At 31.3% G+C, this 21,719-nt stretch overlaps 1 protein-coding gene across 5 annotated transcripts in view; it reads right to left on the bottom strand.

Moving 5' to 3' along the window:
- Window positions 1-1,169: 1,169 nt before the first annotated feature.
- The window catches only part of CaMKII (Calcium/calmodulin-dependent protein kinase II), a 699,413-nt gene continuing 678,863 nt past the window's right edge, over window positions 1,170-21,719 (bottom strand). For all 5 annotated transcript variants that reach the window (XM_072537374.1, XM_072537369.1, XM_072537372.1 and 2 more), the window contains one exon: window positions 1,170-12,671. In XM_072537374.1, coding sequence (XP_072393475.1) covers window positions 12,536-12,671 — 136 coding nt within the window. In that variant the 3' untranslated portion in view covers window positions 1,170-12,535. The remainder of the gene's footprint in view (window positions 12,672-21,719) is intronic.

Below are 21,719 nucleotides of genomic sequence, written 5' to 3'. Positions count from 1 at the left end.
TAATGGACTCTTTAATTTCAGTTATTTATTGAATTATCTTTAGATACTCATGTTCATTTTCTTCACAAACTGTACATTGTTAATTATGAAATTTAACTAAATTGCCTTGTGCCAAGCATAAAGTTGGTCTTTGCATAAAAGATAAAACAAGAAACATGTAATAACTGTTCATATTTATAGTTTTTACAATAACAATCAGGCTATGCTATACCAAGTAGGTTTTAAATTTTGAAGAGAAAGTGTCAATATATCATACTGAAGTTATGAACCAATTAGTAAGAAACTATGGTTATGAACCTGTTTGTGAATTCAAGATTTATTTGAATATAAAGAACAAAACAGAAAATTTAATCTCCAATTTTGTTTTTATGATTTGGATTAATAAGAGAATATTGTTGGTCGGGAACCAATTTGGGAGATTGTTATTTGTAATGCTAAATACCAGTCTACAAATACTGTTCACAAGATGATTTTATTGGTTTTTTATTTGTATCTTATTTAATATCCATATACTGCCAAATACTTTAGGTAGATATCTAGGTTATTCATTCCGCCTTGTAGACTTTTATCGTGTCGTATATTTTCCCACGGTATTTAGTTAACAAACCACTCCAGTACACTTTGGCCTTTGACTTAACCTAAATTAGTCAAAAAAGGAAAAGAAGAAGCGTCACAATTGTCCAAAACTTATTAGAAAGTGTCTAAAACACCTCAAAAGTGGTGGCAGAGAACTACGAACGCGTTCGTAGTTCTCTGCCAGACGACCTCGTTGGTCAGACGTTGAGACCTTTTGGTGATTTTTTTGTCGCTCTTTTGCTGTTGCTTTTTCCTCTGTTTTGATGTTTTTGACGCCTTTACATTGATTTTTGACGTTATTAATACTTTTCGGTCGCTTTTTTATGTTTTTAATGCCCGAAGGTATTGGTCCTGTTTGAGGTTCAGCTGTCAAAGTTTCTTAAATTAGCTTCCTATATACTTACGGTTTATGCTTGTTTTACAGTTTTCAAACACCTACTTTCCACGTTATTACTCATAGATAGGTAAAACTGAAGAAATGTTTCTAGTTGTGTACTGGCTCTTGTGAAAATTCGCAAAAGCTCTTTTGGTTTGTTCGGTTCTATCTATCTCTATTCAAGTGACCTAGAGCTGTTGCAATTGCTTTATCGAAAAAAGATTAAACTAGTACCTTCCGTTTCCCGATCTCACATGTTTCAGGTCTCCCAACGCCTCCCGCTCTCTTGCATTTATTCGTGTTTCTGTGATACAGCTACATATCTATACAAATAGATAGTTTTACTCCAACGATTTGAGATTTGGCGTATTACAAACAAATACAAAAACAATTACAAATTTCATCGTGCAATAGTTAAGTTTATTTTAATTTTGATTGTTATGTCATGATTATATTTAATATTTATACAGATTAAATGTAATGATGGGTTCTTTTCTAATGTATGCCACGTAAAGTTGCAAAACTAACTGGATCACAACTGCAGATAGTTCAATTCCATAATAGATTAACTCCAAACAAAAAATCTCTGTTAGGCCCGACACAAACATGATAACATTTTAAGTCAATTCATAGAATGACTAAATAATGATTCTTAGATTAATGCAACTACAAATTTACTAAAAAGTAGGACTATTCTAGACAAGTAGTGAATAATTTGTTTTTAAATTCGATAATGTCTTATCAAATACAGTAAAAAAGCAGCAATTTGATATTTTTTCATAAAAAATTTCAATGATTAGTGAATATCGTTGATTATATTTATACTAGCTAGACAATAGAAACAATTTTATAAATACAGTAAGGTTCAATATCAGTTTTGTAGTACAAATAGTCACATATTTATAATATTTTAAAAATCCATTGATTATACTTCATACTATTCAATCATTAATACATTTTAATACTGTGACACGTTATATTATTAAGAAATATCAAATTAAACTTGGAATTTTTTTTTCAAATCTCTGACTGACAACTTAAGTATCTCAATAAGTTTTTCACTGAACTTACTTTAATTTGATTGGCCAGAGAAGTTATTGTGCAACCTGTTTAAAGTATAATTTGTCAAATATAGACAAAACTTTAAGATCTCGATTGGGGAACACCTCCTTTATGCACAGTGGACAGCAACAGTAACTGTATGTTTTAGTTTCCATCGATCAAGTTTAAATTTCACATAGTAAACAGTATTCAAGTAGTTTTACATGACCCGACCTCTGAAGGAAAAAAAATGACTAAATTGTGATCACTTTTAGCGTTTCTATTTTATTACTATATTTTTAAATACTCAATATTATTAAAAAAACCCCACAATGTCAGATTAGAGTTGAATTAAATGAACGTTTATGTAAAATTGGTTCATTTTATAAAAACAGTATTTAAGACTGACCTACATTACCGAGTTGTGCCAAACCAAATGTAGGCAACTTACAGTTCTTCATATGCACATATCTGTTTTATGTACTGAAATAACCAATCTCTGACGTCGTTCTGTATAGGGAAATCTACGAAATGTATAAAAACTATTTTACATGTATTTTTTCAACAAGTTATACTCCGTAATTTACACTTTTGTTGCCATAGTGAACGTATAGACGTCAATAATACCTTCCTCAAGAGTGGTTCATATTCATTATATTAATTTAATAGGAACAATTTCAACGTAAAGTTATTTAATTAAAAATTGAGAAAAACAATAAATATTAAGCTTGCATGTGCATATCTAAAATGCGAGCTCATCGGAGTTTTTAACTATACCCTCCCTCAAACGCCTGACAGCGAATACATTTTACATAGAGATAACTCATAGTAAGTATATGCCAGTAAAGTGATATTCTTCTACGCATATACTAAGATATTTAACCAATCTTGCCTCTAAAACAACTCGTACTGCTTGTATGAATTGGTGGGATCATCCTGCTGGTTTGTTTTATCATTTTAATATGGAATAGTACATAAAGTCGCAGGATCTACACTATTTATAAATAAAACATACCTAGTGAACCCCACTGAATATTTTAAACCAGAAAAATACCGAATTTCTTACTATGATTATCATTGATTCGTTAAAATTATCGTTAAAAAATGAAATATTCATGAAAAAATATCAGAAACACGAAATGACGATAAATGTGAAAATTAGATATACTTCAGTGATTATATATATTTTTACTTATATATTAAGAGAGCTAAAAACATGTCAATAGTATTTATATTTTAAACAGTCATGGAAGTAATTTTTCCAAAAATATTTTTTACAGAGTGTCTTACAGTTAAAAATACTGCAATAAAGAATTAAGTACTCTTTGAAATGTTACATTTTTTAGTATTTTACTACATTCTGAAACTCTTTTAATTTTTATTTTGCAAGCAATGAATGGAAATTTTTCAAAGAAATCATACGATATCGTTTTGTCTTTAGGTACTACAGTCATTGACCAATTAATATTAGTCATTCACTTATAATATTATCCAATAAAGAAAAGCTAAGTACTGATATATGTTAGTTTTTAGAAATTTAGATACCTATTATGATAGTTTTGTCAATGTTGGAAGTTTGAACAATGTTAAAGTTTTTGATAATGTTCACAATTATCACAATAATAATTTTGACATCGAAAATTTTGACAATGACAAATGACAGCTAATTTTGATAAATTTGTTAAAAAATATATTTTGAGAATAAATTCTAAGACATCGTATATTTCTTTGTGTTCTGGTACTGAATAATCAGTTTCATCAGTTAAAAATTAAAGTTCTGCTGACAAAAACATAAATATATAAAAAAATATAAGTGTACTTCTCTATAATTGAATCGTTCTAAAAGACACTCTGCGTTGCCCGTGGGTATATGATATACTTTACTTATTAGTTTTTTTTTTATTTAAGTACACTATCACGTATCCACATAGGTAAAAATGCAGTTTAAAAATTTAATATAAGGAAAATATATCACATATCAGAGCATTGTAAATGCTAGTTTAAAATATCTGAAAGCAAAGTGCGATAATTATCATAAGAGATTTGTAAACTATTACTATATTAGTAATACAAGGTCATATCTTTCATTTTAAATTGCTACCAAGAGTAAATTTGCTTTTAATTCGTAATTAAAAAAAAAATATTCTACAATTTTTTTACAGTGGACAAACTATTATGTAATAAGCGACACAAATAAGTTGGCAATGCTAGGAAAATTTCCTAGGAACATTATTTACGGATAACATTGGGAGGACAAACACATTGTAACCAGCAGTACAAATAGCATAAAAAACATTAGAACAGGATGATCACCCACAAAAGTTCACTATAGAAACGTTCAGATAATACTTTATAACGGACGAACAAGAATAACATGTTAGATCACTCATTACAAGTTCCTGGCCTGTTGTGTTAACAACAAGCTCGATCCTGAAACAAATAAAAGCTGGAATTTCTCTAGACACCGACAGTTTTGGTAGACTAAATAGCATCTTCATCTGTAGCTTACAAGACTAACACTTGTGTCAATATTATTTCATAGAATCGAGATATCTATAGATTCCAAAGGCTGTGAGCTTAAATGAACTGGAACCCTTGGGGATGCCGGTATATCGTCAAATCTTATAAACACCTTGGACAGTTACACTGTCGAATAAAGAAAACCTGGAATAAATAAAGATAGTACTGTTATCAGCGAGAAAACAAAGAAAGACAAGATATTTAACAGATAAGGTATCTGTTGAGACACGAAAATACTACATCCCAGAATTGGTCTGACACATCAGACAATGACGCAAGCTAGGCTTCGAAGAACATTATACGAGTAGTAAAGGAACTAGAAACTTTTGCCAGAGTTAAATCTCCAATAATGAAGAACAGGCTTGATATCTCAAAGGTTATAAAATATGATGACTTCAAATACTTAATCTAAATATATCAACTAAATCGATCAATTGGCATTAGAAAATGAGGCACACATTGAAAAGTGTTCATAATGTACCTATTTATTAATAAATTCCATACTTATTAAATACTTGTTTTTCGTTAGAAATAATTGTTTGCATATGATATATTTAGTTACCTATTCATATACACATAGATTTTTGAATAAAACTCTTTAAATTAATTATAATCTCTTAATACTAATTAATCTTAATTTGTAAGTACACTATTTTGTGAATAATTAGTGTACTTTAAGTGAATAAATTTATAAATAAAATAAAATATTCTGATCCGGAAATCCTAATATTAAATTCGGCAACCCCGCTTTTCCAATAACCTGAACCGAGCTGTCTACACACCATCGAGCAAAAAGACAAAAGAGGGAATGTAAAGGTAGTGGGGGCAAAAATATTGTTAGACAGGAAGTGCCATCTTGAGAGGCCAAATTAAACAAGGAAAGAGAGTCTTTCCTTGTTTAAGAAATCAAATTTAGTTGGGTTATGTTATTATTTGTCCCAACTGTTACATGAAATCTTATTTATATTGAAGTTTTTTAACAATTGTTTCACATTTTAGACTGTTATCGTAAATATTTAATTAAAATTTTCTCGTCTAAGACACATTCTGAAAACTATTTTATAGCTACTGTTAATAAGTGTCGGAAAATTTAAATTTCGCGCATTCGCATTTCCGGATATGTCCGCCATCAGAGGCCACTTTTTTGGTCGCCTTTTCATAACGATTAGATTCCCTCTTTTGTCTTTTTGCTCGATGCTACACACGCACCGTTAAACGCGGGAAAATTGAATATAAACGTAAGTGATTTATTAAATCTTTGCCCCGCTAGTATTAATTAATTTGTTGGTAGCAATTCGATAAAAGATTTTTATTAATAAGTATATAAACTTCTAAGACAAAGTACACAAAGTGTGTAGAAGCCAACCAAAATAAAAGATGCTCTATAAGAGCAAATAAGTGGTTGACACTTGCAAAAGGCATTACTTTTCGTAATGCCTTTAATTAATAGTGCATTGAAACATTTTATTTATATAGAGCCGTATAAGAATATAAGGCATATATAATTTTTTTTTGAAAATAGCTGCTTATATCAATTCAAATTTTTAATAGAAGATAAAATCTTATGGAAAACTGCCACCGCGATCTCATATGCATTCAAAAATATTATCAAACACCATTTTGTTCTTTGTATGATTTTATCTACCACGAATATGAATCTGTATACAAAACGAAGTAAAAAATCTATAGATATGATTGTACATCTATATGATATGCAAAATGCAAAATCAAATATTTCATAAATAAATCCACTGCGTTCACCACACTGTGTGACACTGTAAAAATATTATAATAGAAAAAAAATTACTGTGGTTACTAACCTAAAAATATGATGCAGTGACTACTATGTTTATTTTACTATAAGCTCATAATAATTTAGATCTCTGTCGAGATTTAGAGAAACGTTTTTTAAATGCATATTAATAATTTAAAATTTTCAATAACCACATACATTAAAGTTATTGTCTTTTAGATGATCTTAAAAATGTTTTTGTCTGGACTGGGTTGACGTTTTCCATAAATATTTTAACCTCAAATTTGTCTTACGTCACCATATATTTTTTTTTTAAAGATAAAGCAATAATTTACAAATTGAAAATAATTTCGCACTGTTAGATTACATATACTCAACTGTCAAGTACTATCAGGTGTAAAAATGGAGTTTAAAAAGTTTAAATAATGTTTTCTGTACGAATATTTACGAACTAATCATTTTGGAGAGTTGCATTAAGCTGCCGAAGTCGTATTTTTTCTTCTAAAGCTAGTGCAATAACATTTTTTAACCAACTGTACGATTTTACTTAGTACTGTTTACAAATAAATAATAAAAACGTCGACAAAATATTAGGGGCTTAGAAGTGAGACGTAAACATTACTTATAAATACTAAATTATCGATACAAATATTAGAGCTTTGAGCTGAGCTTAATATGAAACTGTATCTATACACCAAAAGAAAAATGTAAGCGGAATTACTAGCAGTATATTTTGTGCTAGTGCATGAATAAACGTCTCGATTTTGCAAAAATACGTATTGACGTAAAAAATGAGTCCGTAACAGCTTTAAACAGTCCCTTAAATAACTGTCAAAGTACAACGAAGTAATTTTGTTATGGGTGCTACGGCATGCATTGTTGTTAACAAGATTGCTGATAGTCTTACAAAAGAAGCAGCTAGTATTCTTTTTATCAAACCAACACCTACGGTGTTTGTTCGCTACATTCGGAAAAACAAAATTACAGAAGATGTCCAAACATGGGAAAAGGAACATTGCAGCTTACTCAGAAAATATTTAAAAGCAAGCAAAAGGTTATACTAACCTATAGCTTGCTATGAAAATAATACTTAAAGAGCTTCAAAAAACTGATCTCAGAGTAATCGAAGGAATTCTCACTGGACACTGCTCCATCAGATTTATCTGTGTAAAATGGACAAAAAGCCGATAAAGTAATTAAATATTATGTTTATATGGGATTAATCCACTATTAGTTTCGACTGCCACTCCAGAAAACGCTTTCAAAAGTTAAAAAAGATTGAATTAGAATAAGGAGGTTATATATCGGTTTGTTGTGTATTGTTGGCGGTTGACCAAATTGACAGGTAACTTAATCGGCCTCGATCTTGGAGGCACATAGTCTGAGTTGTTTTACCTCGGACACGATCTCAAATTTTGATTTGTTGTGAGTAACCATGGCTATCTACTTGCAAGATCTAGATCCAGTGAGTTGCCTGTCAATTTGGTCAATCGCCAACATACACAATAAACAGTTCTATAACCTCCTTATTCCAATTTAAGTTTTTTAAATTTTTTTGAAAACGATTTCTAAAATATAAGTCAAAATGTCAAAAACAAATATAATATGTAATTTTGATTATAACCAATTGTGGCTTAATCCCATATAAACATAGTATGTAACTTAGATATGCCACGAGGAAACAGTTTCAGAATCTCTTCGATAAAGTAACATGCACATTCTAGGAAAAATGGAGAGGAAACGGATATTATCTGTAATTGTAAATATGTAATAGTTTTTCTTAGAAGTCTGGATTCTTTTGGACTAAAACATAAGTGAGGTATTCACAAGAAGACAACTCGCAGTGTAAAAAGATCTATGATACTGAAAAACTCCTTTGAAACCTTTAACAAAAGAGAAAACAATGCAAGGGGTAATCTGAGAACTACAAAACTTCAGTTTCTGTATGTATCTAGCTAAAAAAGAATTTTGCCAGGCGTCAGTTGTTGGTAATGATCCAGAATAACCTATCTGTGGAGTTCAAACTTACCACAAAAATATTTATATTTAAAAGCACAATTGAAACTTAAATTAAATTACTGATGCAGTTAAAAAATATGTTGATGCAAAAAAGATAATGTAAAAGGGCTTTAATAGAATAAGTCAAGAGAGGTACTTTGTTACTCGTTATACAGTAAATAACAGAATCAACCAATTTAAAGAGATGATTACTGTCATAATTTAAAAACGAGTATTAAAAGTAAGTCAAGCACAAGGGCGTAGGGGGTAGTATAACTGGTCATTTTACTAAAAGAGATTGACATTGACGTGACATTGACATACCATTGACAGATAAATTCGATTATGCATAGGATGATTATGCAACTCTACATTCTCAGTTTTTAATATTCTTCAAATCTGTCTTACGTTTTTACCATTTATTTAAATTTTGTGATAATGGGAACCAAATTGTTTGCCGTTGCTAATCTAAAACACAGACTGAAAGTTGCCAGTTTCTGTTTAAATGTTATTACAATAAAGACACGGTTTTTACATCTTCCAGCGGCAAGCTTGATGCTTAACAAGATTCAAAGGCAATCTATTATATCAAGTCTCATGTATTCAAACTTGACAAATTTTTTAAAGACGTTTATTATATCTTTGGCAAGTACTTAATATCTAAGTTTATCTGAAACTCGTCTAAGTGTGAAAAGATCATTTAGACTATGGTTTTGATATATTAACAGCTTACATATACTTTTTAAGCAAATGCTTATGTACAAATTTAATGAAATGAATTTCTCTTATCTACCTATAAATACGTACGTTAAATTTAGTATTCAAGTAAAATTATATGGCACAAAAACCTAATGAGACTGTTTATATTAATGCTCGCCATCATAACGACAAAAAGTTTTAACAACATTTTTCAGAAGGTCAATAGCTAGTAAACTCTTTTGATAAAGCTTTTTATTTAGGCTAGAAATTTAGTACAAACAGTATAAATGGCTATGAATAAAGGTGAATCATACATCAGTGCAGTGTTGGGAATAATACAACTAAAATGCGATGAAAGATGACAATTTCAATAAAATAGTCAAAGTCTATATATAAAAGTTAAAATACGTTTAGGAGCCAGTGCTTATTGAAGTGTGTATTGTATTAGAGGTTGCAATTCCATTATTATTCAGCTCGTTTATACAGAATTCTTAAGGATATCCTTATACTGCACTGCTTTGTAATACATTCTTAGTTCATGGAATATTATACGGTTTGTAGAAAACATTTAGCATAAATCGTTTTATGAAAATTGTTTACTTTCTCTTAAACTTCAAGCAAAAAGAGATAAAGATTTGAAAGTTGCTTATTTTAAAAAATCACTCCATCTATAAATATTCCTATATATATATAATATTTTTCAGGTTAATTCTAGGATAGAAAATGTACTGTTGTAAAAACTTTCTGCAATGTCATGTACATCTATATATGCAGGTATTTCACTTAAATCGACAACCAACAATCAATCAATGAGAGCACTTTTAAAGGTTATTTTTAAAGGTCTTCGCTTCGTTAAACTTCACATATTTATGTTGCTGTCAAAGAAAAAAGGAGACTTTTAAGATGGCGTGACATCGTTAAGTAAGTAAAGAAATAACACGCCAAAGTAAATATAAACTAAAGAAGCGTAAAAGTATCTTCCTATCTTCCAGAAACATTCTGTAATTCGTTTTATAGAGGGCTACGAATTAAGTAGTAGAAAACATAAATGTGCTATTCTTTTTCTCTAAAAGTCTGTACTCCTGTATGTTTGGTCTTTATCAGTTAGTGGCGGGTTGAAGACATATTCGAAGAAATAAAGGCAGAATTATTAACTAAATTTCCCACTACGACGTAAATCTGCTGCATAGTGCCATCTACCTTGAATGGCAGAAAGAAGGCACCGCTCTGTGTCTCTGAACTATCTAGCAACCGCATAAATATTTCAAAATAGTATTTCTATCTGTAATAGCAATTGCTCAGTTCAGAGAGACAGCGGTTATTTTTTGCCATCTAATCTAGATGGCGCTATACCACCTTTTAGCACATACTTTTATAGATAAAATAAAGGACATTCAAATGATTTATATAATAATGCTGCTTTTATTTTCTAACTTTGATAATTACTTATCGATAAATGAGCAATTCAAATTTTCCTATAAAATTGAGATAAAGACTCTTTTTTTAACTTATAATGACCAAAACTTCAAGTGGTGAAAATTTAAGCGGAATACCTTGCATAATGTGTGCAAATACGTTTGCCTCATACGCTACTTTTAAAAGAGGTTAGGAAAGCAACTTAGCGGAATTTATTTTAACTGGTTACCCTGCATTTTCTCGGGATGAAAACTGGCAAATTTAAAGTTTAAGGAGGTAATATTATCAATTATTACTAAGGCTTTCTAGCCAAACTCTTTTAAAGAGCCGCGTTCGTTAATAGGATTTAACAATTTACAATATCTAGTATACGTTTTAGAAGCAAAATAAATCAAACTTCTTTATTAGTCCTAAGATGAAGTAAATATTCCGTATTTTGTGGATTATATAATGTTTTCTTTGTCCAATTAAATTGTGTAATATTTTATTAATTTAGTCTGATAATCTACTTTTTAGTTTAAGATCTTTCTACAGTTGCAAATTTAGTACTGTAGATATTTATGGGGGAATAAAATAGTTCCCGATTAATAAGAATGTTCGTTAATCAGTTAATTTTTATTAACACCCCAAAATATGTGGCACATCAGAAAAAAAGGCTATTTAAAACTTTCAGAAATTTTTTTTCCTTGTCTTAATTCGGCAGAATGGACTATGCTGTTACGGTTAGGAGGTTAGCTACACGGATCTAGTTTAATATAATTTACAAAAGACACAAGCTTATCGCTGTCTTCGATCTAATCAATAGGACAATAAACGAGTGGAAAAGAATATCTTTTGTAATTAAATCATAAAGTCGATTTATCGAAAAAATGGCCACAACAAGGTCTACAAAAGGGATGAAGTACGTTATGCAGCCTTTATTCAGTTACCTACGGTTGTTTTTGTGAATAGCTTAATATTTTGGACACGGATTTCTTTTAAACTACGCAGATCTCTGATTAATTGATAGAGGAACACAGAGTACACAGGAGGATAATGACACAACAACACCTAAAGCAGATTCTAAAAAGTGACATTATGTAATTACACGGCAATAATGGTACCCTACGCTGAAGTGGTATTCCAAAAGTAGTCATATCTAAAATCTGGTTGAAAAATTTAATTTTTGAAAAAATGGAACTTTCGAGAACTGCTACAGAGTATAATGGAACGTGATGACCGCCGATGTTCTTAAATGATGAGGCACACTAAATTAAACTCAAAAATAAACGATGCTGGCTAAAGACTGAAATCCAGAATCGACGTTGCAGTAGAAAATTGATTATCATCATTTTTTACTTTACATTTTAATTTTTTAATGATAACTAAAACTGTTACTCATATTTGTGGCCAATGTTCACTAACACTTAGTGTACAATGTTAAAATACTAAATTTAACCTAGTTTAGCTAATCTGTTTTAGTGAATATTGAAATTTATAGTAACGTTACAAAGCTAAACAAATCACCTAAAAAATTGTCTTTATTTAAACTTTGTCGTCAATATTGCGTGCCACTTTGGTATGTAAATTTTTGTTTTATCCCAAAAAAGCCTCGTTCGAACACGCTCCCTAGTATTCTTTCCAACATTCTGTGAATTTTCTTATATCATAACAGCAAAAACAAGATTTAGTAGCAATCTGTCATTCGCATTGAAGATAAATTCATAAATTTTAAACTAAAACGTTCTAGAGACTAAAGGATTTTAACTTACTGATTTGGATTGATTATATAATATTGGGCAAAGAAAGCAAAGAAACACAAAAAATTATTAATTGCGAGTCTTTAACTCTTAAATTCGATTCTTTAAATAGTTTCCTGAAATCATATATGTATATGTATCAGTTTCAGTACCGAAAAATATTGAAGTTATGATTGCTTCTAAAAAATATCTTAAATACTTCATGCATGAATGGAGGACTAGCACTTGCTGTCAATATAGCTGCATGTGAGAAAAAATTATATTATTTCTACATCTTCTTTAAGTACAAACGATTACCGAATCGAGAAAATCAATACAAATTCACACATCACCATCGAGAATCTCACATTGAAAACATCATAGTCTATTATGGATTTCTTGCTTAGCAATTTTTCTTGTTGAAAAGACTTAACAGTTCTATTTATGCAAACTGAAGCCGAATGCCGCTCCTCCATTGCCGCCGCTGCGGTGGAAATGGACGTTCTGCCATTTGTTGTCTCTTTTATGCCACACACGGCTCTCTTCTGATTGATGGGTGTGTGCCTGACCGTGCCTGCAAACATAATTACGAATTAAAAACGCAAAATTACCTGCTGTTAGTTTCGTGGCTAGTATGAAATTTACCGCACGAATATGACATTACTTGTTAACAGAGTTACATAATACCGATGCTTTGCTCGCGTCGTGGCAAATATGCGAGAGGACGATTCAAACAGGCACTAAATTGTAAATGTCTTTTATAGTTAAAAAAACCTTTTTTTATCTATAGATTTTAAACAGAGTTAAATACGTTGATGTCAGCAAAAAACTCGAAAGCCACAGAATACGGGTTAGACTCTGAAGTCGACCATCCGTCTTCTTTACTCGGTATATTACCTTCGCAGTCATTTATAAATAAACAAATAAGTAAATAATTGCTTTATTTCGAAAATGCTTACACATAATCACAGAAAAATTTAGAAATAAGCAGAAATAATAACTGAACATAAAATATATCAACCATATTGAGCAGATTATTATTCAAAAAGAATTGCAGGTGCGTCTAAATTCCAAAGGATTAAATAAAAATATATCTAGAACGGTTTTGTGATCAAATTCTCTTCTAGGATAACCATCAAAGAATTTGAAGTTGTAACGATAAAACTACCAAAGAGAACTGAAATACTATTATAAACTAATACCTCAATCAACTATGGGAGCTTATCATATATGCTTAGCCTAGCTCAGTCTCTCAAGTGTGAATCCGTCTTGTCTTAAACTATGAATTAAATAATGAAAATTCAGTTGGTAACAAATAACACAATAAATTAACTAATCATATTTATTTAGCATAAAACAAACAAAATAATGATATTTTGCACAAGCAAACCCTGCCTATTGCTTTACAATAAACAAATTTAAAATTGATACTTTATGTGGTTGACAGGGTAACTTGTTGATGGCTCCTGATGGTGGTTGGATGGATTGTCACTAAATGAGCAGATTTCAAGTTGATGGAACGCGTTGTAGTTTTAAGCAGCTATTTAGTTCTACATAATACTTGAGTGGTCTTGAAGACAGCTGCAGTCTTAGTTGGTTGGATGTGGTTAATCCATAGTCTTATTTAATAAATTATTCCATAAACCCAAGAGATTTCTGCAGACTATAAAATGAACTTTATTTCATGTTTCCTTCTTTTATAAATTTTAACTACACACAAAAAAAATATCTCACCACGTTAGAAAAGCTGATTAACTGGAACAGTGGAGAGTGACTACAATGAAGTATAGCACAGATGCCATAGAACATATATAGAACGTATGTCTATGATGGAATTAGCTCTTCTGTCAACATAGAACAGAATATTTAGTCTACCGGACAGAATGAGAGAGGGCGTCAACTATTTTTTAAAGAAAAAATAGTAAAAAAAAGTGAAGGTTAAGGAATTAATAAATTAATAAATCAAAATAAAATAATTATTTAAATATAAATTAATAAATATGTGACGTTTATAACGTTACAAAGTATATAGGTATAAGTTAAATGTGTCGATAGCAATTAAAGTAAATTGTATACTCACGCTTAATCAAGCCATTAAGAGCGATGCTGGGAATATTTATATTCCACTATGCATCAACAATTTACTCATATAAATTACCATCTTTCTTGTACTCATTGCGTCGAGTAAGAACTTTCTTACAAGCTCTCTCTGATGACGGGAAGACCCAGAAACACGTGTCAGGGAGTGGTAAGAAGCTCAAATTAAATCGAAACGCAACCATTTTCGTATATATAGGTATACTTTACACATCTACATTGAAACGATTGGTAAATAATAATTTGTCAGCAAAGAATACATTTATATCTTTTAATGATTTGCATCTTTCTATAGTAAAGTTTCAAAATTGAAAACACTAAATTCCAAGAAATGGTGATGACAATTCTGAGTTATTCTTGGTCTTCTAGTGGAGTGCAAAATTGTTTTTGTAAGAGTGAGAGGTAGCGCGCTGCTTGTATTGAAGAAATTTTAAAAATTATGTGTACTATTATTCTCTTACCAGCGCTATTAATTTTCTAAAACAATATGTGAGATCAGTCATAATGCAATTAAATAATTTAGACATCGGATCATATGGACTAACGAAAAGGCAAAATACGCATATATACTATGTATATCAAAATAAAATTTATTAGATGTGTAAGGCGAAAATTATTGCATCAATTACAAATTTTGTGATAATCCTGGAATGTCGATATACCGGATCTACAAGATCCGGTATTTTTCAGTTTCAATGAGAAATTCATATTATTCGTCCTGGACAAACGGATTTAAAACCATTTTTGTTATTGAGTTATTTTTAATGTGATTAGACTTTAATATGACAACCTCATCTCAGAAAACTGAAACAATAGTAGTCAGCAAAAAACCAACCACATGTAAATATAGAAATTGATGGCAACAGTATTGAACAATTAATAGAAATAAAATAACTTAGAATTACACTGTCTAGCTATGGAGACCTCGACAAAGAAGTGAGAGATTAAGTACAAAAAGCAAACAGACTGGCAGGATGCCTTAATAGCACTATATGGCGAAACAGGCACATTAACACTGAGATGAAATCAAGAATTTATAAAACCAGTGTAAGACCAATAATGACATATGCCTCAGAAACAAGACCCGACACAGCAACAACGCAAAGGCTACTGGAAATGGCAAAGATGAGAATACTGAGAAGAATTAAAGGAAATACGCTGAGACATCGAAAGAGAAGTGAAGACATTAGAAGAAAATATCACGTACAGTGTATAAATGAATGGACACAAATAGAAAAAAAGAATGGAATAACCACATAAGCAGAATGGAGGAGACCCTTGTCGCTAAAATAGCAAGAGATAAGTCACTCGGCAGAAGAAGTATCGGACGACCGCGCAAAAGACGGAGTGACAACCTTCCATAGAGATATTAATCCGCCAATGAACAAGCAGAATTGCTTATAAAGGAAGAAGAAGAAGAAGAGTTATCGTTAATAACATTATCAAGTGCACATGTAGCACAAAACAAAGGGACATTTGAAAAAATAGTATCAATACATGAAATTGAGGTATTTACAACTCTAGTTGACCAAAAGACATTATCACTAAACTGATTGTTTACAACATTACTACATTGTGGGCAACAGCAGGAGACACATTCTCCTGCCGTTATCCACAATGTAGCATCGAAACAATTTTTAAATTGTTTGTCCTTTGTCTAGTCTTAGGTTTTGTGTAAATGCATTTAAATGTTTATAACATTCATTGATGTGCTGGATAGCCAACAATTTTTGACGAAATGCTTCTGAAGATGCTCTAAGAGCGAAAGTACTTGGGAAACATTTAATAAAAAGCTGTGCTCGACATCTGCCTTTTATTTGTAGAATTTGTATATTCGAGCATTCAACCTTACATTATTTTATTAATATCATGACCATCATCATCACCCAGCCCTTTGCGTCCATTGCTGGACATAGGCCTCCCTCATTTTTGTCCATTGTGCTCTATCTAGAGCACTTTTCGTTAAATTTCTTGACATTTTCTTGAGGTCGTAAGTCCAACGAGTAGGAAGTCTTCCAGTCTTCCTCTGCTTTTTTTGTCTAACCTTGGCCTCCACTCAAGCAATCTCTTTTCCACCTTTCATCACTGATTCGGGCGACGTGTCCAGCTCAGTTCCATTTCAGTGTGGCAATTCGGGAAATTACATCGGTAACTTCTGTTTTTCGTCTTAAGTCTTCATTTCTAACTTGGTCACGAAGCGATATACTCAGCATTGACCTTTCATATTAATGTAAGACGTTTTAATACGTAAATGAAAGTGTAGTGTTGGACTCCTGCTACATTAGTCTGATCATTAAACTAATTTTTCATGTTTACTTTTCCCAAAAGAACGACGGATTCTACTTTTTAATTTATTATATAACTTAACGCATATACAATTGACCCAGGCCGTGTCACTATTACAATATAACTGTGTCAGCGATGTTAATTGAATTGAATTGATTTCTGTCTATCTACCTCTTTCTCTTTAAATATGCGACTTGCGACCTGTGAAATAGTAAATATCTATTGTATTATGATAGTATTTTTCTAATATCACGTTTTAGTACGAAACTAAATCGAATAAATGTAAAACAAATTTAATTTGTATCTCTAAAATTTCTGTGTTTTTATGCCACAAAAGAAAAACATTTTGTTAATATTATAATTGTTTTTATATAATTGTGTTTATCATCTTTTTAATTGCTATGCATTCTCAGGTGACCTGGAACCTATACCAGTGTGACACTATTAATTACTATTGCACAGTGCAAGATTGTATAAATATCAGTCTGGAATACAGGCAGTTGTTTCTAAATGAGCAGATTTGTAGCAAATATTCTTTACGCAAAGCCTACAAGTTTACACAGTTGGAATAGTTGGAAAATACCAAGCCGTATTTACTCAAGAAAAATCAAGAATTGACTAGATTCATTCAATAAGACAGATCCTCGAGAAAACATTAGAATTTAATATTGAAACCCATCACCTATTCGTCGACTTCAAGGCCGCATACGACATACGACAGTGTCAAGAGAACAGAACTAATCAATGCGCGAGTTTGGCATTATTACGATTAACGAGAATGACGATGTATAACTTAAAAGCCAGCGTTAGGACACAGGTAGAAAATTCTCAATCCTTCGAGATAAAGAATGGACTCAGACAAGAGGATGCCCTGGATTGCCTCCTATTTAACATTGCCTTGGAAAAGGCAGTGCGAGACACACTAATTAGAGACAGCGGTACTATTTACAATAGATCGATACAAATTTTAGCATAAGCTGATGACATTGCCATAATAGGGCGTAGCAAGCGAGATGTTGAGCAATATTTCCTAGAATTGGAAACGGCGACGAAACAGGTGGGCCTAGTCATCAACAAAGAGAAAACCAAGTACATGTTGGTTACTAAGGATCCTATAGCAAATGAGGAACGGGAAACAGCATTTGGAAGTCATATATTTGAACGTGTTGACATCTTCACATATCTTGAACTCCAAAAAACAATTCCACTCAAGAAATATCCAAAGAAAAGCTAAAATTATTATATTAAAAAACTGCTCAGGTCGGTCCTCACATACGGGGGGGGGGGGGAAACATGGACTCTGAAGGATGAAAGAGTTCTGGGAATATTCGAGCGTAAGATACTCTGCAAAATATTTGGAGCTATAAACGATCAAGGGTAGTGGCGCAAAAGATTTAATTTCGAATTATGCCAACTCTTTTATAAACCCGATGTCGTAACGTTCATTAAAACACAGCGACTTGATGAGCCGGGCACATAATACGAATACCTGACAACATGATTGCTAAAAAGCTAACGACAGGAACGCCTATAAGGAGAAGAACCAGAGGCCGACCTCAAATTGGGTGGTTAGATAGAGTTGAAACCGACTTAGGGATACTAGAGATCAGAAGATGTTGCCAGAAACCGAACAGAATGGCGACTAATCTTAGAGCAGGCTAGGATCCACAGAGGATTGTCGAGCGAAAGATGATGATGATGGTAATCGAGTTCATAAGAGCTGCTGCAAAGAACCTGGACCTGATCACGCTCAGGAACGTCTAAACGTGTAATCATAGTCCTCATAATTACACGACTTGGTGGAACTTAATGTAAAGGGGACATTTTACTTATATGTAAACCAGACACGAAATATACAACTGCGATCGTAATTCCACAGCGCCGTATAATTCAATACTAATTTATTTTGGTACTTTAGTACTAGGCTATAGGCTACTTTAGGCTATAGTTCATATAATTTAATATCATATGAAAAATCTCTTATTTCTAGTTATATCAAAGACGGCACTGCGAAATTTCTGATAATATATATTCCGACTATCTATTAAGATAGGGTTATGTAGTGCAGACAGCGCTCGTTATAAATGAGGAAGGTTACTGTTTCTACCTGCTCATTTATAATAGGGTAGCACGATCTTGTATCCCTATCCTGACAATCTATTTCAAAACATATCACGAATGTAAGGAAATGTAGGTATGTGAGTACAAGAGTAGTAAATAATAGACTGGTTTGTATGTAGGTAAAATTTGATATTGGAATTATATTCATGTTAACAGTAGTTATTAATTTATTTATTGATTGGGTCATATCTATTTCTATATATATTTTATATCTACTTTTTGATAGGAATTTACTTTTTTTAGATAACTTCCAGAATATCTATTTGTGACAATAAATTTTATATTAGTAATTAAAGTCAAAAGAAACTAGCGTATGTCAGCAGAAAAAAAAACAAAATTGACGGAAATAAGAATAAAATACAACGTATGAATTATGGAAAATTTTATTAAATATTGAATCTATTAGTTAGATATAAAAAATCTTTTTGGTCATTGACAGAGACGACGTGCAATATATGGTAAGAAAACTGAAAGAAGAATATAACGATTTGTGAATGAATGTCAATACTTCTTCTTTATATGCCGTGTCTGTATTCAGACGTTGTCCGTCATCATGTTTACAATTTCCTTAAACCTTTCTCTACTTACTACCTTATAGCTGCTGCGTGAAATAATTCTTCTACTGTGAAAATGACAATGGACTACCTAAGGTCTGACGTCACAATGGGCGGGGGTTTTAAAAACCTTTCCAAACATTTCTAATTTGTGTGTATTTGCCCCATAAAAAGTTGGAAATATTGGTTTTTTTAATTGTTTCAAGAATAAATAAGGACTTTTGGTTACGAACATTCATTCTGTGCGATTGGTATTATTTGTTTTTCTTGAATTTGTGAGGTAAGAATATTAAAGAATTAATATATTTCGATCGGATAGCCAAGCGGGCTGGGCGGCTGGCTTCTCCTTCGCTTCACTGCGAGAGATGTCAGTTCAAATCCCCAGCTCGGTGTACAGAAAAACAAAAAGGCTAACGCAGCAGTTTAAAATTCTAAATGAATCTGCGGCTAAGTCTAGAATATGCTGGTATCTGATCGGCCTATGGTGGAGCAGTACGGCAAGAGATAAGGGCTTGCGGCTTGGTGATACTCCTCCATAGATCCCTACCGGAAGGGCGTGTGCCGCCTAAATACCGGGTATATATATATATATATATATATATATATATATATATATATATATATTTACTATGAATGTTCATATTTAAGGTTATGTTATGGTTTGAATAAATCTTTAATTATTTTTTACTGTATTTCAAGGTGTTTTGTTGTTGTTTTATGGGGTTATTATAAAGTTATTCAATAAGCAATTGATTTTATTTAAGAAGTTAAAAAATATTTAAATTATTATTTAATCTTTTTTAAGTGTTTGTTAGTGATTTTATCCCCTAAGAGACTAAATATATTCGATTTCTCGTAGTTTAAATAGTTAATAGTAGTTTTATTGTTATTACTGAAAAAATCAGTAATACTGGATACCTGCAGCACATTACTAGCCATTATATACTCAGATCTGAAAAATAAACTCAAAAAATAATTACAACATTCAAAAAACATTTTTTTAAACACTCATTATGGCAATTTGATATAAATATTTCCACCGAATGTTATATTAAAACTTAAACTACGAGAAAACGAATATCTTTAGTATATAACAGGATAAAATCACTGTCAACGAAAAAAGAATAAACCACGAATTTAAATATTTTTCAACTTCGTACATAAATTCAATGATTTAGTCAACTCTGATAAAAGCGAAAACAAAATACCTTTAAATACAGTAAAAAATAATTCAAGTTTTAATCATACAATAACATAACCTTAAAATATGAACATTCATAGTAAATATCTTTGATATTCTTACCTCACAAATTCACGAACAACAAATATTACCAACCGCACAGAGTAAATGTTCATAACTAAAAGTCCTTATTTATTCTTCAAACAAAAAACCAATATTTCCAACTTCTTATTGGACAAATACACACAAATTAGAACTGTTTGGAAAGGTTTTTAAAACCCCTGCTCATTGTAACGTTAGACTTAGGTAGTCCATACAACGAAGACTAAATATCTTTATATTGGAACGAGTCGGAGAACCAAGACCTCGAAAACAGACAATACATTTCCTGCTGCCAGAGCTATGAAAACTTTAGTATTAACTTTGATAATACCGAAACCGATTCACAAGAAATAGACAAACGAATCACACAAACAAAAAAGTCTTGGGATGTCTCAACAGTATACTGTGGAGTAACGATATAACAAAAGGAAGAAAATTTAATACATATGAGACCGTGGTAAAAAATACTCCGGTTTATTTTCAGACTAAAACGAATCTGGAATGGAGTAATAAAGAAACATATAGGTATACAAGTAAATATAACCCAAGATATCGAGAAGAAACAACTGAAGTGGTATGGATTCGAATGCCGGAAACAAGACTCCTAAAAAGTCATAGAGTGGCAACCGCTAGGACGACAAAAAAGAGGAAGACCCAGATTAGAATCATGAAGTAAATAGATCTATGAGGAAAAGAATTATGTAGTTCTTTAAATACTTCTGAATTGTTTTTATTATAAATGATGAAAAGGTTACTGGGGTGAGCACATATTCATCAATGTTATGGAAATAAGTCTTCAACTTACAATCCGTTATAGGTTTTATTAAAGGATATAATGGATCGTGTGTAGAAGACTTATTCCTCTAACATTCACGTTTTTATTATCTTTTATTCTACAGTTAGTTTAACACTATTTATTTAGACTTTAATTTACACTTTTCTAATATTTATTTTAATTCATCTACACTAACACTAAAACAAAATTCTTGTCAAAGCGAAAATAAGAATGAAATTCGCCATGATAAAAACCAAAAACCAACAGAAGGAACAAATAGAACGTTGATTCTTTAAAATAAGGAAGTATAAGAAATACATTCGCTGAGAAACTGGCAATTAACTGAACTATATCACAACAAACTGGAGAGTCAGTCGAAGAAACATGAAAACATTTTAAATAAGTAATGATAAATATAGCGAATAAAACAATGGGATTGACAAGAAGAGAAAATAAAAAATGGATAACTAAAGATACTCTACAACTAATAGAAGAAAGGAAAAAAAA

Source organism: Diabrotica undecimpunctata, chromosome 7 (assembly GCF_040954645.1).
Source record: "Diabrotica undecimpunctata isolate CICGRU chromosome 7, icDiaUnde3, whole genome shotgun sequence".
Lineage (NCBI taxonomy): Eukaryota > Metazoa > Arthropoda > Insecta > Coleoptera > Chrysomelidae > Diabrotica > Diabrotica undecimpunctata.
This window is presented reverse-complemented; position numbering and strand designations above follow the sequence as displayed.